General features: G+C 56.2%; 1 protein-coding gene across 2 annotated transcripts; it reads left to right on the top strand.

Moving 5' to 3' along the window:
• The first annotated feature begins 4948 nt into the window (after positions 1-4948).
• NATD1 (N-acetyltransferase domain containing 1) lies at positions 4949-17295 on the top strand. Of its 2 annotated transcripts, XR_012625280.1 has the most exons (4): positions 4949-5225; positions 12969-13087; positions 13903-15313; positions 16146-17295. XR_012625280.1 is itself a non-coding variant. In XM_074841062.1 (3 exons), the coding sequence occupies exons 1-3, from the start codon at positions 5129-5131 to the stop codon at positions 14017-14019; spliced, it is 333 nt and encodes a 110-aa protein (XP_074697163.1). In that variant the 5' UTR covers positions 4949-5128; the 3' UTR covers positions 14020-17295. The 2 variants fall into 2 exon arrangements, 1 of the variants encoding a protein (XP_074697163.1); XM_074841062.1 differs by having other exon boundaries at positions 13903-17295.
• The last annotated feature ends 289 nt before the right edge of the window (positions 17296-17584 follow it).

The following is a 17584-nucleotide window of genomic DNA, read 5'->3' as shown; positions in this document are numbered from 1 at the left end:
ACAGCCGTGGGGGCGGGGCGACGGCCGGTAGACCCCGCCCCACCACCCCCTTCGCGCGTCGCGATTGGTCATCGGCAGGGGGGAGGGGGCGTGGTTACTGCCTCCGAGGGAAGCTTCGCGGTTCTCCGGCACGGCTGTGAGGGTGAAACGAGGCGGGCGGGCGGTGCTCCTATGCGGCCGGGCTGGCCCCTCTGTCCCGGCCACCGGCGTGACCCCGGCGCGGCACCCGCAGGGCTGAGGTGGCTTTTGGGGCGCGGAGAGGGCCCCCGTGCTGCGCCATGCCTCACCCCACATGCCTAGCATGGAGGCACAGAGCATGGACTGGGATGCTGGTGCTGAGACCGACCGAGCTCATCACATCTTCCATGGGTCTGATCCTGCACACCGTGGGTCCCACTGGCGGGTCTGGTGGAAAAATCGATGGGGATTTATTCCTCTCCGAGTCCCTGAGGAATCAATCCCTCCTAGCCCAGCAATGTGCCGTGGCACATCCCAGGGCGAGGATGCTCTCCCAAACACCCGGGCTGGGCTGCAGACAGAAGCGGCTGAACAGGACATCAGTGATGCAGTTGAACAAGGAAAAAGGAGATTACAAGTGCCATTTTCTGGCTGAAATTCCTAGCATGATCCATACAGATACAAAGGAGGGGTTGGAGGGGTGGCAACTGCAGACAGCCCTGGTGAAATCACATCTAGTCTGTCCCAGCCAGTTTTCAGCTTTGCATTTTGCAGAGTATTTTGGATCAGTTTGAGGGCTGGAAAACCCGCCTCAAAACCAGACAGCTCAAGGGAATCACTGCAGGAGGGAAGGAGCTGGGCAGACTGGGGTCTGTGTCTGCCTGCAGAGGAGTGGTGCCTCAAACGGACCTGGAATCCAGCAGCGATGGCATAAGATCCAGCAGCTGCAAACTGAAGCTAGAAAAGTTCAAATGGGAAATAAATTACAGGCTTTTTGTAGGGAGAGCAATTACCCTCCTGAGAGACGTAGTAGATTCACCACCTTTCAGGTCTTTCAACACAGGCGAGGAGTCTTTCTAAAAAAACTCCTCTCCAGTTCAACCGCAGGGTTATTAGCTCTGATGCAAGAGCTGCAGATGTCACTGCCTGGGCTGGGCAAGTAGGAGGTGGGAGCAGAGTGGACCTTTCTGGCGTTTAGCCATACAAATCTCTGAATCAACAAAGGGGTTTGAACTCCAGCCCGGCTGATCCAAATGGGTTTGGGCTGGGCCAGGGTTTGGGTGCGAGATCTGGAGGGTGCTGCTGCAGAGCAGAGCATCGTTAGCACCTTCACAAACATGCAGCTGGACATGGGCCTGCGAGGACCGGTGGGACCGGCTTCGACACTTGGCCTTGATGCTGGCAGCACCTGGGGTGTCATTGCAAGCGCAGGGCACGACCCTGCTGTCCCCAAGTATGTTGCATGCTACACCATTCCTCCGCCTGCATCCCCAGGCATGGCTGGAGATCGCCGCCAGCCCTGCCTGCAATTACAGGGGTGGATGAAACAGCTGCCCGGCTTTTATTCACCCATCTTGAATCGCCGGGCACTTCACAAGTGGGTGTTTGTCTCCTGCTCCGAGGCCTTCCAGCACAGGAGCGCTGCAGAAGCACGAATGGAAACTGGGGTATGCTCTGCATCAAAATCCAACAGGGTGGGAAGGCGTGGGGCTGGGGAGGGAGCCCATGGACCCCTGTGGGCTGTGAGGAAGGGCCCAGAGGCAGCATATGGTCACCTTCTCGTCGGTGGCAGGGCATGAGGACCTCTTGGGAGCACCTCTCATTTTCTTCTGCAACCTCTCAGTGCCTGCACCAGGCTCTTTTTGCCTGCACCTCCTTCATCTGCCTGAGCCGCTGTCATCCGACCCGACAGACTCTGCTGGAGAAGTGTATCTGAAAGATGAGAGGCGGCTGTAACTGCTGGCCTGAGGCAGAGGGAATCATTGTGGGCAAAAGCACAGCAAAGCATCCCAGTGGAGCCTGAGCACTCTCAGAAATTTCAGCAAGGGTACTGGATTTTTGGCACTCCTGGAAAGCCTCTCTGTGTTTCCAGGCTGTCAGTAAACCTACAGGTTTGCAGGCTCTGAAAGGAAAGCGTGACAGAGGGAGAGGGAGGGAGGCGCAGGTGCATCCCGGGACCAGATCTCACCAGACACGCTGGGACTTCTGCCACTGGCACTCGATGCTTGATTCTTCCGCACTGGCCCCTTGCTGCGGGGCTGCACCAGGCCTGGTTTGGAAATGCACCCACAGCAGGACGGGGCATCCCCAGTGTCCCCAGCACGGCAATCAGGGGGATCGATCGCCGAGAGAGCCAACAAGGAGCCCCTCGCCTTTGTCTGTTCAAAGCCTGCTTCTCCTTTCCCCTCTCTCCTAAGGTTTCCCAGTGAAGTGTCAAACTTTCTCCTGAGCATCCCTGTTGTCCTAGAGGGCATCAGCACACCCTCGCAGCTCCAAGCAGGGTGCAGGATTGTGCCCCTCTCTCCACCTTGCCCCCTTTTGCCCTTGGGCTTGTGCCACTCATTTTCCTCCCTGCAAAATCACAGCAGTACTTGGCCCGGCTGTTTGCAGCGTGTTTGCTTTCCCCTGCATTCCCCTGCTCCTGGTGTTTTGCTGTTTTTTTCTTCCTGCACCACCATGCGGCGTGGGAGCACAGGCAGAGTGAAGGCTGCTGGGGGGAGGATGAGGAGGACAACATCTCACCACCAACATTTTCTAGCCTTTCACGGAGGAGGAGGGTAACAAAGCTAGCAGACACCCATTTCTACAGGCTGGTGGGTGCTGCAGGTGCCTGTGCTGGATGGGAGCGGGAAAGCATGATCCCAATGGGCACAACGCCAGCACCCAGCACTGGCACTGGCCGATGGAGCGGCACAAACCAAACAAATCAAGTGGGCTGATGAATTAATCAGCTGATGGACTCTAACTCAGGGAGCAGGAGCCAAAGAGATGAGTAAACAAAGGCCGAGCTACATGAGATGGTATTTAGGTGCAGAGTAGCTGCCAGTGAACTATTACAAGTTGCAGATTAATTCTAGGTGTTGCTGCTTTTCCTGTTGCACAGGCAGCCAACAGCCTGCCCCGCTGCACAGCTGGTGTGCAGACACCTCGGTCAGGCTCAGCTCCTACCTCTGAGAGCTTTCGGTTCAAATATATCAAGGTGTTGCTTCTACAGCTTCATGGACATGGAGACAAACACCCCTATTTCCTCCCCCAGTTTTGCACATGGTGGATACACCAGGGTTGTTGAGCAGACCCTGAGGTATACAGTGTGGTGTGTGGAATCACAGAATCACAGAATGGTTTGGGTTGAAGGGGCCTTAAAGATCATCCAGTCCCAACCCCCTGCCATGGGCAGGGACATCTTCCACTAGCCCAGGTTGCCCAAAGCCCTGTCCAACCTGACCTTGAACCCTTCCAGGGAGGGGGCAGCTTCTCTGGGCAACTTCTCTGGGCAACCTGTGCTAGGGCCTCACCACCGTCACAGGGAAGAATTTCTTCCTTATATCTAACCTAAATCTCCCCTCTGTCAGTTTAAAGCCATTACCCCTTGTCCTATCCCTACACTCCCTGATAAAGAGTCCCTCCCCAGCTTTCTTGTAGGCCCTTGTTAAATACTGGAAGGCTGCTATAAGACCTCCCCAGAGCCTTCTCTTCTCTAGGCTCAAGTGCTTCTGTTTTTGAGGGTGCACTTAGTGCAACCATCCCACAAACAGTGATTATGGCATGTCCCCCCCCCAGCCATCCGTGGTTTCCCTTGCTTTTAGGAACGCTGGGACCTCAAAGCCGGCTGTTCACACAGCAGTGTGGCCACCCTGATGAGCCTCCTGGTGCTTTCCAGGCTTTTCTGTGCTGCAGGGTGACAGGATATAGTGATGGGATGTGGTGACGGGATGTGGCATCGCCTCACAGTGAGGCACTGCTGGCCCCCTCCTGTCCTGGGAAAGGGCCTGCTCTGGGGTGGGGGGCAGAGCACGACATGGGGGCTGTGACCTGGGGCTGCGACCTCAGTGTCAGTGCAGGCCACCAGCACAGCACCAGTGCACCAGTCCCGTGTGCTGGTTCAATACAGAATCACAGAATCATCAAGGTTGGAAAAGACCTTGAAGAACATCCAGTCCAACCATGAACCTCACACTGACCGTTCCCAACTCCACCAGATCCCTCAGCGCTGGGTCAACCTGACTCTTCAACCCCTCCAGGGATGGGGACTCCCCCCCTGCCCTGGGCAGCCCATTCCAACGCCCAACAACCCCTTCTGCAAAGAAATCCTTCCTAAGAGCCAGTCTGACCCTGCCCTGGCGCAGCTTGAGGCCATTCCCTCTTGGCCTGGCGCTGGTTCCTTGGTTCAAGAGACTCATCCCCCCCTCTCTGCACCCTCCTTTCAGGGAGTTGTAGAGGGCGATGAGGTCTCCCCTCAGCCTCCTCTTCTCCAGACTAAACCCCCCCAGTTCCCTCAGCCGCTCCCCATCAGACCTGTGCTCCAGACCCTGCACCAGCTCCGTTGCCCTTCTCTGGACACGCTCGAGTCATTCAATGGCCATTTTGGAGTGAGGGGCCCAAAACTGAACCCGGTAATCGAGGTGCGGCCTCACCAGTGCCGAGTACAGGGGTAAGATCCCTTCCCTGTCCCTGCTGGCCACACTAGTGCTGATACAAGCCAGAATGCCATTGGCCTTCTAATACCATTGGCAGTACCAGTGCGCCCCAGTGCAGGACCAGTAAGCCAGTACAGGATCAGCACACCAGTGCAGCACCAGTACAGGACACTAGGCCCACACGGGCACCAGGTGAGCCCGTGGCCGCCCGCGCGGGGGCGCCGGGGCCCGCCGCTGAGGCCGGGCGGGGTGGGGGGTGTCGGTGGTGCGCGGCCCCTTTAAGAGCCGGGCGGCCGTACCAAAACAAAACGGCGGCGCAGCCATTGGCTGCCGCGCGGGCACGTGGCGCCCAGCTGGTTTCCTGCGGCCGCGCGCCGGTGCCCTCCCCGCGGCACCCGCCGCCCCGGCCCGGCCCCGCCGCCGCTGCTTCCGCCTCCCCTCACGCCGCTTCCACGTACAACCCACCCCCGGTGCCGCCGCCCTCGGGATTCCGGGGTGGGAACTCGGGGCTCCGTGTGGCCTCCGGCCCGGCCATGGCGCACTCGGCACCGCTCGGCCTCCTGGAGCAGGGCTGCCCCATCCAGGTGGAGCACGATCGGAAGCGGCGGCAGTTCACCGTGCGGCTGAACGGTAAGGGACGGGGCCTGACACCCTCCTCGGTACCTCCCCTGCTCCGCCCTCCCCACGGTTCTACCTTCCAGGGGGGTCCCAGCCCCCTTCTCCCCCGTTTCTCCCCGTGCCGCTGCCCCCCCCTACGCTAGCACCGTCCCCTGTACGTTCCGCCCTGCCACCATGTCCGTGTTTGTCCGTCGTCGTCCCCCCCCCCCGGTACTCTCTGACCCCCTCCGTACCTTCCCCAGTACCCCTAGTTCCTGCTGCTGCCCCCCCATCCATCCTGCCCCTCTCTAAAAGCTTGGCCCAGGAGGTCTTGGAGCCCCATGCTGGCATGGGCAGGTTTGGGAGGGGGGGGCTAGCTTGCCCCCCCCAGGAGCAGGTGCCTTTGGACAATGTGGAGGTGCTGCGCCAGGTCGGTGTTGGGGACATGGCTCAGTGTGGGAGCTGCTCAGTGGCTCTTCTGGGGGGATTCCGGCAGGGGAGCCCCTTGGGGGGTGTGAGCGGCCCACCCGGGTGCTGTGGGTGCTTGGCACCTGATTCAGGAGCACCCACAGCACGGAGCCAAGCTGCCACCGGTCTGGTGATGTGGTGACCCCCCGACAGATCTGTTACGTATTGGGTGGAGCGAACAAAAATGTAGGTGCTGCTAAAATTCCTCTATGGCATACTGATTCTTTTCCAGCCATCCTCTTCAGTTAATCCCAAATATTCAGTGATCCAAATGTCTCTTCTTTGTCTGTCTTGCTGAGAACAACTCTGGGGAAAACAGGCTGCCTCGCTGCCCTACAGAAATTGAAGGGTACATGCCTCTTTAAAAAAATGAATAAAATGGGTAGTTCAGAAATTACACAGACTGTAGGAGGCATCCTCAGTAAAACAACAGGAATAGTCTGGATTTTATTTTAGATTCTTCTTCCCCCCCACCCCATTTTCATTTCAACCACTAATTACAAAGTGCAAGCTGGAGGCTCAGCAGTGGTGGAGCAAGGAAGGAGGAGACGTGCGTGCTGGGTGTGGAGAAAACAATTTCACCAACTGCTTATTTCAAACAGAGAGAGATCAAACAAGGTTCCAGGTGACGGGTCCCTACTACCATCACGAGAGCTGTAACGCAATGTTGTCGCCGTCGGCAAAGTTTGTACACACACAGAAGAGAGGGGAGAGCTAAGGACCAACGGTTATTAGGGAAATGTAATCTTTTTATCGTGGTTTGCTGAATAAAACCTCTGCCACCCACATCGTGAGCCAGGTAGCGTTTGGCGGCTGAGTGGGGATGAGTTGGGTCTGGAGAGGGTGAACTTCGAGGGTGGGAGTCGTGTGTGAATCAGCACAGAACCTCCTGCTGCAAGAGGGGACCGCCATGGCTCAGGGAAGCCTCCCTGGCATTGTAGGTGGATCCCCGTGATCAGGGTTGGATTTTTTTCTGGGAGTTCAGGAAGACTGAACCCTCTTTTGTGAGTTCAGCACCAGCCACATAAGGAAGCTGAGCTGAGCAGCATCCTGGTTTGATGGTATTCCTGCTGCTGGGCTGACTAACGTCCATGCGGAGCGGATGATCCGTCTCTCCTTCTTGTTAGGCCTGTGATGATAACAGCCAAGCCCTGGAAGGTGGTCAGAAGATAACCATCTCTGTGGGAGTGCGTGGCAGGGTGTTTATTTCCTGGGCTGCTCTCTTCATCACTCCCACTCCTGGCACGATGAGCATCAGTGGTGCTGAATGCTTCAGCAGATTTTCCCTGCTGCACGCAAGTGAACGTCAAGAAACGGGTCAGGCACAGATTTTAGCATCAATGTGACCTGTGTGTCCCTCTGAGAGCACTTTTGTCCTGTGTTACTGCACTGTGGGGGCAATGAACAGCAGCCTGCGGGGTAAACCAGCAGCTTGCCAGTGAGCTCCAGGGTCAGCTTGTCTCTGGTGTCTGGGTCCTGATTTCAGCTAGATGTTGAGTGTGGGTGATGCTCTGGGAGAACACAGGTGCATTTGGCTCATGGACCAAGGAGCCAGGCTTTGCTCATCTCTAGTAACAGCTGGTCTCTGGGCTGATGGCTTGGTGGTTTATGGTAGCATGATGCTGGGTGGAAAACTTTCTGTGGTGATATTTTTATGGAAATCCCCGTAGCAAGAGGCCTGAGACTCTATGAAAGCTGTGAACTAGTTGTGAAAGTGTGTGTTTTCAGCATCATCCTGTGTTTGCCTCTGTGCACCCGCGTAACCTGTGTTGGGACTCCCCCTCGTACACAGGAAAGATGAATTGCATTTGGTATTTTCTGGGTTGCTCTTTCCCTTCTCTGCCCTCATTGCTGCACATGGCTGCTAAAACTCTGATAGAATGAGATGCTTCACTTTAACACATTCCCTTTTCCCTTGTATCCCAAATGCAGAAGCATTGTGAAGCTGAAAGTAAGGCTGATTATAACCAGAGCTCACCAAGCTTCATTATCCCTCTGAGAGGAGGGTAGAAAGAAGCCCAACTGGATTCATAATGGGTTAAGATGTGACTAACAGCACGAGCCAGCCAGAAGCCTCCTCATTCAGCGACTGTGTTGGAAAACAACTGTTTGTCAAAGCTAAAAACTTCCATGGGAATCATATAGGCCGGTTTCGTCAGGAATACTTGGGGTTTTTCTTTTGGATCGGAGATAAAATTTCTGGTCAAAACAAGAAACCCAAAGAGACCCTCCACCCCAAAGTAGTCGGCCCATCAGTCCAGCTGCTGGCACAACTGCTTGGGGCAGGGGGACAACACTTTTAGCAGTGGCCTCTTTGACTTCTTGATGGCCATCAAACACCTCAGGCTCTGTGGTTGGGAGATGGGCTCACCGCACACACCGAGCAGCTCCGGTTCCTTGGGGATGCACAGGCTTCTTGCACACCTGTGCTCCCATTCATTTGACGCATGGGTGCAGCAAGCCACACTTCCCAAACCTCCTGCTCCTCCCAGCTGGGTTTGGGCAGGATCCAGTCGCTGGAAGCTCTTGCTTTGCCCGTGCTGATCTGAGTCTCAGCAGCTCCTTGGCAGGAGTCCAGGCTCAGGTTTATTAGGAAAACTGGAGCAGGTTGTGCCTTGGTGCTTTCCTCCCTGCTCTCCAGGATGGGCAGATGTTCTTCAGGAGGGGAAAGCTGCCAAGTTTGCACTGGGGAGGAAGGGATCTGGTCGCTGGACTCTGCATCAAGATGTCCCCGCTCTTCCCCCGCGCCGCGGTCGTTTTGAGAGAGCTCCTAAACAGGAAACTGCTTCAGACCAGAGTGTCCCCCCCTGCTGCCGCTCCCACAAGCAAGGGCCCCTCCGTGATGGTTGCGCCGTCTCCGCTCGGCTCCGTCTGTTGTACTCTGTTGTGTTTTCTCTCCGTAGTAACCTGCCAGTGGCTCTCTGGGGAGCCAGGCCAGCCCGTGGCACGCAGCAAGCTCCGGCCTGGGATGCACGAGCAACTCGGGGCGTCTCGTCCTCTTGGCTCACCCCACGCACAGCTTTCGGTAGCCACCTTTTGGCTCAGCAGCCAGAAGAGCCGAGCTGCTGCCTGCCTCAGCTTTCCTGGGTCTGAGAGCAGGAAGTGCGGCTGGAGTCTGTTCTTTTCCCCCTTGCTCTCAGGGAATGGCTTTGCAGCAGTGCCCCAAGGAAGCTGGAGCTCAGGGGCTGCCTCCAAAGGCTGATGAGTGTAGAAATTGGCCTGCAGGCAGCCAGCCAGCCCTCGCCAGGCCCCTGCCCTGCTCCGGACCCGGGTGCACAATGGTGTATTGTGGGCTAGGGCCGACACAGAGGAACAGGGAAAAGGCCTCGGGCTGGAGGGACGGGTCCTGCTGTGCTGCCAGTGCTGCAGCATCCCCTCACCAGGCAGTGCATGCCCTGGGAGAGGGGGTCAGCGAAGGATGAAGTGGAGCAGAGTGCCTGAGTCTTCCCGGATGCCTGCCCTGTCCCTTCCTCAGCTCAGGGCTGGGGCTGGACTTGCTGCTTGTTCCCCCAAGGCTTATGGGTTGCCTGGCCTGGGGATCTGTGTCTGGCGGTGCAACTGAGCCTGTGGTGCCGAGACCTCATCTGCTGCCCAAAGCCGTCTGCCCTGCTTAGGTGGAAGCTCCGTGCCACTGGTCCTGGTGGAAACCCTCCATGGAGAGCAAGTCTAGACATGGTCCCTCACCCACCTCCTGGCAAAGCTTCCCCTTCTGCGTGCACCCTGCGATTCGAGGGAGGGAGGGCTGGGGACCAGCTGTGCTGCCATTGCTGCCATTTTTATCGCGGAGCCTCCTCTTGCTCCTCTTTCTTGTTGTGCTGATTTGCATTGACTCAGACTTCCTCGCTCGCCATGGCCTCGAAGCCGAGGCACAGTGCAGGGGAGTGTTTGCGAGTCAAACACCACAATCAGGCTCATGGGGCACTGCTCAGTCTGGCCGAGACCTGAGCATGTTTTGCCAAGCTCTGCCTGTGCAGGCTGGTAAAATCCCTGCCCCAAAGTCTAAAGGGATGAGACAGGCGGGAAGCCGGCTTGCGGTGTCCCTCTTATGCCATGTTTTGGTGTGGTTTCTGCTTGTGTGCCCTCTCTTTGCGGGGGATTGCAACAAGCTGAGGTTGGGCTGCTCCTGTGAGGGGTCAACACTGCTTCCAGCACCCCCAGCTTTGTCATGTTTCCTTTGCTGAGAGCAGCCCCCCATGTCCAAGGTATCACGTAGCAGCAAGGCTGTTTACTTCCAGCGAGGTGTCTCTGCTCCCCCATCTCCTCCTTCCAGCCCCAGAGAGGCTTTTTAGTGGGAAAATGAGGGTTACACCTGGAGCTGCTCATGGAGACCCCAGGAACAGTCCTGATTTGGGGGTACAGCATGCTTCACCCTGCTTTTCCCAGAGGCTCTGGGCCCTGTGAGGATGGTGTGGGGAGGATGCGCAGAGCAGCTGGTTTTGAAGGAAACAGGCTTTCTGCTGCCTGGTCCTTCCCCTCCCTTTGAGCCGTTGGCCACCTTCAGCCTTGCTCAGCCAAGGAAGGGGGATCTTGATCGCCAGGAGAGGCTGTTCCTGCAGGACCTGTGCTGTGAGCTGGCGTTGCTGTGGATGCCGGGCTGCCACCAGGACACAGTCCGACAGTGTGAGAATCCGGGTGGGATACCGTCTGAAATCCTTCGGATACCGGCTTGTTTCTCCTTTGTTGATCAGGGCTTTTTCCCACCTCCAGCCCCCATGCCAGTGCAGTCCTGTGTCCAGCCGTGCCCAGTGTACGGGTTTGATTTGGCACGTTCTTGCCCAGAGGGGCTGCAGGGGATGTTTGTGGTGACCTTTAAGTGTCACCACTCAGCTCTGGCTGTCCCCTGTCATCAGCTCCTCTTGCAGTCCAGGTGCTTGGTTTGTGGCTCTGCATCACCCACCATCCCGCAGCAGGGAGCTGGAGACAAGGGACTGGGAGATGCTCAGTGTAGCCCAGTCCAGCCCCGGGGCTGTGCGGGAGTGGGGACGCAACAGCGATCTCCTCCTGAGCCATCGAAAACCAAACCCTGTGGCATGAGTGTCCCTGATTTCATGTGCTGGGTGGCTCAGAGTCCTGTCACCAAGGTGGGCACATACAGATGCATTTATGTACTTGGCTGAACCAGGATGTTTTTCTGAACTGGGACTGGTTTCCCACAGCACTGGCTCTCTCTGCAGAGTTGGTTGTAAAATCCTTTGGGTTCTGCATGTGTTCGTCTGTACACTGGCAGCACCCTGCAGCTCCCGTCCTGGCTGGGGTTTTGTGGTGCTGCTGTGACACAGCCAGTAACAAGGGAAAGTCTGTCTAGGGCAGATCTGAGATTCTTCAAACACTGCATCATCTTCTGCTTTAAAATGTGTTTTTGTGGGTGATACTTCTATACTGATCATATACATATAAATATAATGTATAAAAGTGTGTTTTAAAAAAAACTACAAACTTTTGCTCTGTCATCACTTGGAGAAGGATTTAATTTTGAACTTATCAAAGCTTCAGGCAGAGTCTATGGAAAGTTTTGGCCTGGGAGGAGAGCAGAGTGGAAGGGCTGGCACAAAGCCACTGTTACAAGAGCGTTTTACAGCCTTCAGTGCTGCCAGCTCTGCCGACAGCACCTCTAAGAGAGCTGCCACCGAATGTGTCACTTCTGATGCGAGGGTGAGGGCACCCAGCTTTGCCTGTGCCCCAACCTGGTCAGACTGTCTCTGGAGTGAGACAGGTCTGTGCTGCTGGGGAAGAGCTGGGCTTGCAGCTGCTCTCTTGGCTTTTTTTGGATGCCTGGATCCACACAGGGAAATGCTGCAGTTCTTCCTTTTTTTCCCGCAAAGATTTGCAGCTGTAAAATGGGGCTATATGTTCTCATCTGCACTGGTCTTGGTAATGGGGAAGAGGCAAGCACCCCTTCAGCTCCTTCCCCACCCCGTTACCTCTGCCCGTCCCAGTGGTTCACCCCAAACCCTCTGTCCTGAGACGGAGGGGGGGATCTGGGATCTGTAGGGAGACTAAAAGAGCTTGGCTTTTTGGTGAACAAGAGGCTGACAGGGGTGGGACTGATGCCTGTAATACTCAGGGGGGATGGCAGGGAGGGAAATTATTTATGTCCACCCAAGAATAATGTTGGCACAAGAACAAGCGGGTAGAAACCAGCAGGAATAAGCTCGGGCTGGAAATGTGAAGGTTTCCATCCAATGTAGGAAGACTGAGTCTCTGCTTAAAAGGAGCAGGAACAAAAACTTGAGCTGCTTCTCTTGAAACACAAAATTCAAATGGGCTCATTTCTAGTGTCTCTCAAATACAGGGTTAAGGCAAACTGGGCTGTTGTCAGCTGAAATGCAATAAAATAAAGCGTATTGAGCTCAGCTATAAAGTATATAGTAAATGCAGGTGAACCTTGGGGCCCTTCACCCTCCAATAACCGTTGGAGGGAAAGGAAGGGTTTCCATTGTTTTAATTGAGTTTGTCTCTTTGATTGGAAGCTTGCATTTCTGAAACTCCCTTTTAAATACAGAAACCCTCTAGAAATGAAATGTTTGCTTTTGCATTGAAGTCAGAAGCTCAGGTTCTGCAGATGAAGCCAGAGGGGTGTTATTAGCTCTCCTCTGATTTACACGTGTGCTGAAACTTCTTTTTTTCTTGTAACTGAACCACTGTGAAAAAGGTCAGGGTGTTGCAACAGGAAGCCTGTGTGTGTGTGTGCATGTAAATGTATGTGCACAAACTGCCTCGCACACCTGTATGCACTTTCCTGTGTGTTTGTGGGATTTCTCTCTCCCAGCATCTTCCCCCAAAATGTGTCTATCCAAATGCTGCAGCACCAGGCCAAGGAGTCTTGTCCTGTTTTATATGCCACGACAAAAACTCTGTGCTGTAGAGAGCAAGGAATTGGCTGTTACCTGGGTCAGCTTAGTCCTGTTTTCCCCTCTCCTTTTTGCTCTCTCCCCCTCCATCAACACATGTCACCCCTCCTGCCAGCTGCTTTCCTACCCTAAACGTGTTGTGTTGGCATATCAGCGATTCAGGTCTGGGTAGAAAACTTGCCCCTGGTCCAGGAGCTTGGAAAGGACAAGCAGACCTGCCTCTGCTCACACCTTGGGAGGAAGCACAAGGACATCCAAGTGTCACCAAAAGCAAAGTCTCCCACCCAGCACCACAGCCGTTCCCATGGGCGCGAGGGCTGTCGTAGCAGTCCCAAAGCTGCCCGTTGCCCATCCCCTTCTGAGGGCTCCCCAGTGAACGGCTCCATCCCACAGCAGGTCGGGAGCCCAGGACTCCCCAGGGTTGTCCCAAGCCTCACCCTTCTCTCACATCCCCCAGGTTGCCATGACAAGGCGGTGCTGCTCTACGAGTATGTGGGGAAGCGGATCGTGGACTTGCAGCACACGGAAGTACCAGATGCCTATCGAGGGAGAGGAATAGCCAAGCACCTCGCGAAGGTACGGCCCCAGCCACCCCGGCTCCCCTGGGCAGAAGCTGTCGCTGTCCCAGCTGCAGCTGGAGACCCTGGCTGAAGCAAGGCTGCGTTGCACTGGTGTTGCACACGTTCCCCACGGGAACCGTCCCTGCTCCGATGGGAGATAGGGGCGGCTGGCGGGGCAGATGGAAATCCGTGTTCAGATATTCCTATTTCTGGCAGCGAGAGGGGCTGGGTGAGTGCCAGCATGTCCAGCCACTCGCCCAGGCTCGGCCCTTCCCTCTTCACAGCGAACAGCCTTCGTGTCACCTTGCAGGGTCTGATGCTCTGCCTCTCCTGGGGGCTGGACCCCCTCATCTCAAAGCTTCAAGGTTCTCGTGAGCCCTTCTCCTGCCTTGGGCCCTGCTTTTGAGGCCCACAGCCAGGCAGGGAGAGCTGAGGAGCTGCGAGCATAGTGGTGGTGGGGACTGCGGGGTGACGCTTTGGGGTTACAGCTGCTCCCTGGCCCTGTAAGCCAGGGCAAATGGGTGACAAAAGTGGCCTTCACATGATGTGGCTGGGTCACCTGTGGTGCAGCATCCACCAGGCTGGATGTGTTGAGTGTTACCCAGGGCGGTGGGGGGATCCCTGCACACCTCTGGTTAAACTGGGGATGCTGCAGCAGGATGGCTGTGGTCTCCCCCCAGCCCCCTCCCTCCTCTGCCTCGCACAGGGCAACTTGCTCTGTCCCCCAGCTGCATGTGGGGTATGGGAGTCTGGATCCCTGTGAGGCTTCAGAGAGGATTTTAGACTGGGGGTGCTGGTTGTAACCCATCTGTCCTCTCCGGTTGGTTGCAGGCAGCCCTGGACTTCGTGGTGGAGGAGGACCTGAAAGCTCACCTGACATGCTGGTACATTCAGAAATACGTCAAGGAGAACCCGCTGCCGCAGTACCTGGAACACTTGCAGCCTTAAGGCAGGACTGCTCTGACACCAGCGCGCCTGTCCCTGACTGTTCATCGCGGCCTTCGCTTCTCTGCGGTCTCAGGAAACCCCCCTCCTACACTCACAATTCCCATTTTTTTTTAAAGCGCGTCCATGTGGTGTGTGAGTGTGGGCACGACCTCCTCCTCTCTGCCCATGTGTGAGCATGGCTATGGCCCTTGGGCCGGGCTGGCTCTGGGCACATGTGGTGCTCCCTCAGTGCTCTTCCCAAGCCAGGGGTTGGAAGAGGATGATTTTTCCACCAAACTCCATCACAAGACCAGGGGATGACTCGCTCTGCACCTCATCCTCTCCCCTCCGCTTGGCGACAGCTGTGAACTTGCTGGGGGATGTTGGTTAGGGGTGGTCGCGGGGTACCAGCCCCCCTTTCCTCCCAGCAGCTTGGGGAGATGCTGTGGATTAAGCCTTGTGGGACAGAGGGAAGTGCTGGAGGAGCCCCAGCTCTGTGGCAGGTTCATCCCCTGCAGCATCTGTTGGGCACCGAGCCGTGCCCAAGCCCACGCAGGGCTCAGACGAGAACGTGTGGGCCGTGGTGGCACGTCGGGGGCTTTGCTGCACTGGCTGTGGAGACACTGGGACGGTGACAGCTTCGAGCCTAGAGACAGGAGCCTTGTGAGGAGCAGGCTGCAGCCAAGCGTGTGCAGCATGAGTGCGCAGAGGAAAAAAGGCAGCCGAGTTGCAGACGCTGCTCCCTGGAGAATCCAGCTCCTGCCCAGCCTCTGTACGTAGCCCCAGCGTGGCATTCCTGTCTCCGCTCCCTGCTATCGGTGTTGACTGTGCTGGAGTGGACACAGCCTGCCCAGGAGGAGAGCGCCAGCCCCCACAGCCAGCCCTGGCCTAAGCGATGAGGGGACATCCCCTGCTTTTGCAGGCACCGGGGTGGTTTCCTGCAGCTGAAGAGGAAGGCTCCCCTCCATCTCCCTTGACTCCAGCTCTGCGACCTGGATCATGAGGCCTGAGCCATCATCGCATCCTGAGAGCAACGGGGGTGAGGCCTGTGGGACCTGCTCCTGGCCTGTTGCCAGGGCTCCATGCTAGAGCCTTTGCGTGGATGCTGATCGCTTCTCCTGACAGCCTTTGGAAAGGAGCCCTGGCTCAGGGCATTACCCGTCTGCTCACTGGCCTCCTCGCAGCTCCCAGCCCAGGGTGCTGGCAGCATCGTGGGGTCCTCAGCCAGCAGCAGGAACACCCTCGTGGCGTGCTGTTACCTCCACGGATGATGACCCTGTAACCCAGCTCAGCGTTACCACAGTTGGATGTAGAGGTAACACCATGATGGCAGAGCACTGCTTAGTTCTGGCTTGCTGCCTGTCCTGCCTTGCCCAGGCTTTTCTAGGCCTGAGTTTAGATCCCAGAGCATCTTTCCCCATGCTCTTGGGATTTTGCAGTGTCCTAGGCGTGGGGGAGCCGGTGCTGCCAGCACACCAGCCCTGAGCAGCTGCTGGGGGCTGCAGTCAGGCAGAACAAGATAAAGAGCCTTTCACCTGGAGGCCAAATCCAGACCTAGCTTATCTCTCAGCAGGGACTAAAGTTTACAATCTGTGCCACGGACCGAATGAAGCCCCGGTCAAGAGGCAGCTCAGCCCTCTCCCAGAGCCCTGTGCAAAGTCCATGGCGGCAAAGGCAAAAGCTCCTACAACCTTCTCTCCTGGTTGGGTTGGTCAGAGATGGAGACCATGTGCCTGAGCTCAGCCGGGGAGGCCCTGAGCTGTTCCTCCTGGCCACTGGCTCAAGGCGAAGCCCTGCAGCCTGCCTGTCCTTTTGGGCTGCCCACCGCTGACATAACACAGCCCTCTGCCTGCAGGCTTGAGTAAAATCTCCCAAACTCCATCCCTGCCCTGCCACACCGCAGGCTGTGACACGCCTGCCTGTGTCCTCCAGCTTGTGCTGCTCAGGAAAGGCATCGGGCTCAGCCCTGCCACTGCCTCACGTTTCTGCCCTCTTGCTGCTTATTTCAGCCTGACTGCGACCTTCAGGATGGCTTAGAGGGACTGGGAAAGGGTCACAGGTAACGAACTAAAGAAAAAGGGCTGGAGAAGAAATCTGGGCTGCTAAATGTTCACTTTTTAACATGCAAAACACACTTCAACATCTAGTTACAGGAGCAAGGCTGGCTCTGTTACTGCCAAGTGATGACACAACTGTCCCTGCTCTTGATCCCAAGATGAAGCTGAACTGTCTCCTCTCTTGCAAGCCAAGACACCGTCATATCTTTGTCACAGCAGATCTGGGTGCTTGGAAGAGATGTGTGCCTGGTTGCCTCGTGGGAGCAATAGCGTGAGCGCAGCTCTGCAAGCCTCTGCCCTGGTTCTGTGCTCATTTCCGCTGTGTGACAGTTCCCAGAAGTACCTCGTCATGTCCGCTGCATGAGTGGCTTACTGGAGGGTGTGCTCCAGCAGTGTCCCAGCGTCCAAGCCTGGCTCTGGAGCCCTTTGTGCTGCTCTGGCAGGAACCTCGTGCTTCCCGGCACTGGATCACAAGTGGCGATTGCTGCCTTAAATCAGGCACAGCACACGGTTTTGCTGCTGCTTCCCTTCGAGGTGCTACAATCCCTCTGGTGTCTGACCTGACAGAGACATATGCCAGTGTCTGTGCCAACTGTTTCACTGCTGTACCCATCCTCTGCCCGGCCTTCCCCTTCCCTGTGGTCTTTGATGTCAGCCAATAGCAATACCCACAGGTCACCAGCGATGCCACGGTCCACGGTGCTCCTGTCATCTGGCACTGCCGGGCAGGAGATGGCTTGGGGTCCCTTGGTGTTGGGCAGCCCTTCCTCCTGCCTCTCCACCAGCTGCCCTTTCCCACCTGGTTTCTGCAGGAAGGAACTTTGAGTCCGGTGCTGCCCCTTGGTGCTGACTAAGCCTGGAGGAGTTGGGAATCCTGGACTCTCTCTGGCAGCAGGACTGTGGAAGTGGTTTGATTGAACATTGAGGTCCTCAGACCCATTTGAACTACAGACCTTGGCGGGTGGGGAAATGCAGATTGCTGTCAAACCTGCTTCCACATCACCCAACTTGAAACACCCCCTCCCTTGTCCACTTTCCAGCGTTGTCTTCCTCTGTCCAAGGTTTCCATTCTGTTGAATTCGGTGGTTACGATGTGCCTTTCCTTCTCAGGACCTGTTACAAATGACCTTTCTGCTTTTGTTTATGTCTAACATTTATCTTTATCCCTCCCTCTGTCATACTATAAAACATGAACATAATGCATGGAATACAATACAATAAAAAGTGTGGCATAACTGCCCCGCAGTGGTTTGCTGTGCCGTGCTTGGTGGGAGACAGGAGGAGGTGCCTGCAGAACCAGGAGACCTTGGCCATCCCCAGCTCTGGCACTGCTGGGCTGGGTTGCTTCAACAGGGAGCCCGTTTCATGGGTCCTGTCAAACAACTCTGCTCTCTGTTCCACGTCCAGGGTATGATTTTTTGCTGTCTTGTTGCTGCATATTCATTTTCTACATAAATGTAAACAGTCACCTTCTCATCCCCAAAAAACACATCCTCTAACACATCTCTTGAACAGTAACTACCATGTAT

This window comes from Strix aluco, chromosome 15, assembly GCF_031877795.1.
Source record: "Strix aluco isolate bStrAlu1 chromosome 15, bStrAlu1.hap1, whole genome shotgun sequence".
Classification (NCBI taxonomy): Eukaryota; Metazoa; Chordata; class Aves; order Strigiformes; family Strigidae; genus Strix; species Strix aluco.
The sequence above is the reverse complement of the archived record's forward strand: the minus strand, read 5'-3'. Positions and strand labels throughout refer to the sequence as shown.

Coding starts and splice junctions, on each gene's coding strand:
- NATD1 (XM_074841062.1), top strand. CDS start 5,129: ATGGCGCACTCGGCACCGCTCGGCCTCCTGGAGCAGGGCTGCCCCATC. Junction 5,226..12,968: donor GTTCACCGTGCGGCTGAACG/GTAAGGGACGGG, acceptor CACATCCCCCAG/GTTGCCATGACAAGGCGGTG. Junction 13,088..13,902: donor TAGCCAAGCACCTCGCGAAG/GTACGGCCCCAG, acceptor GGTTGGTTGCAG/GCAGCCCTGGACTTCGTGGT.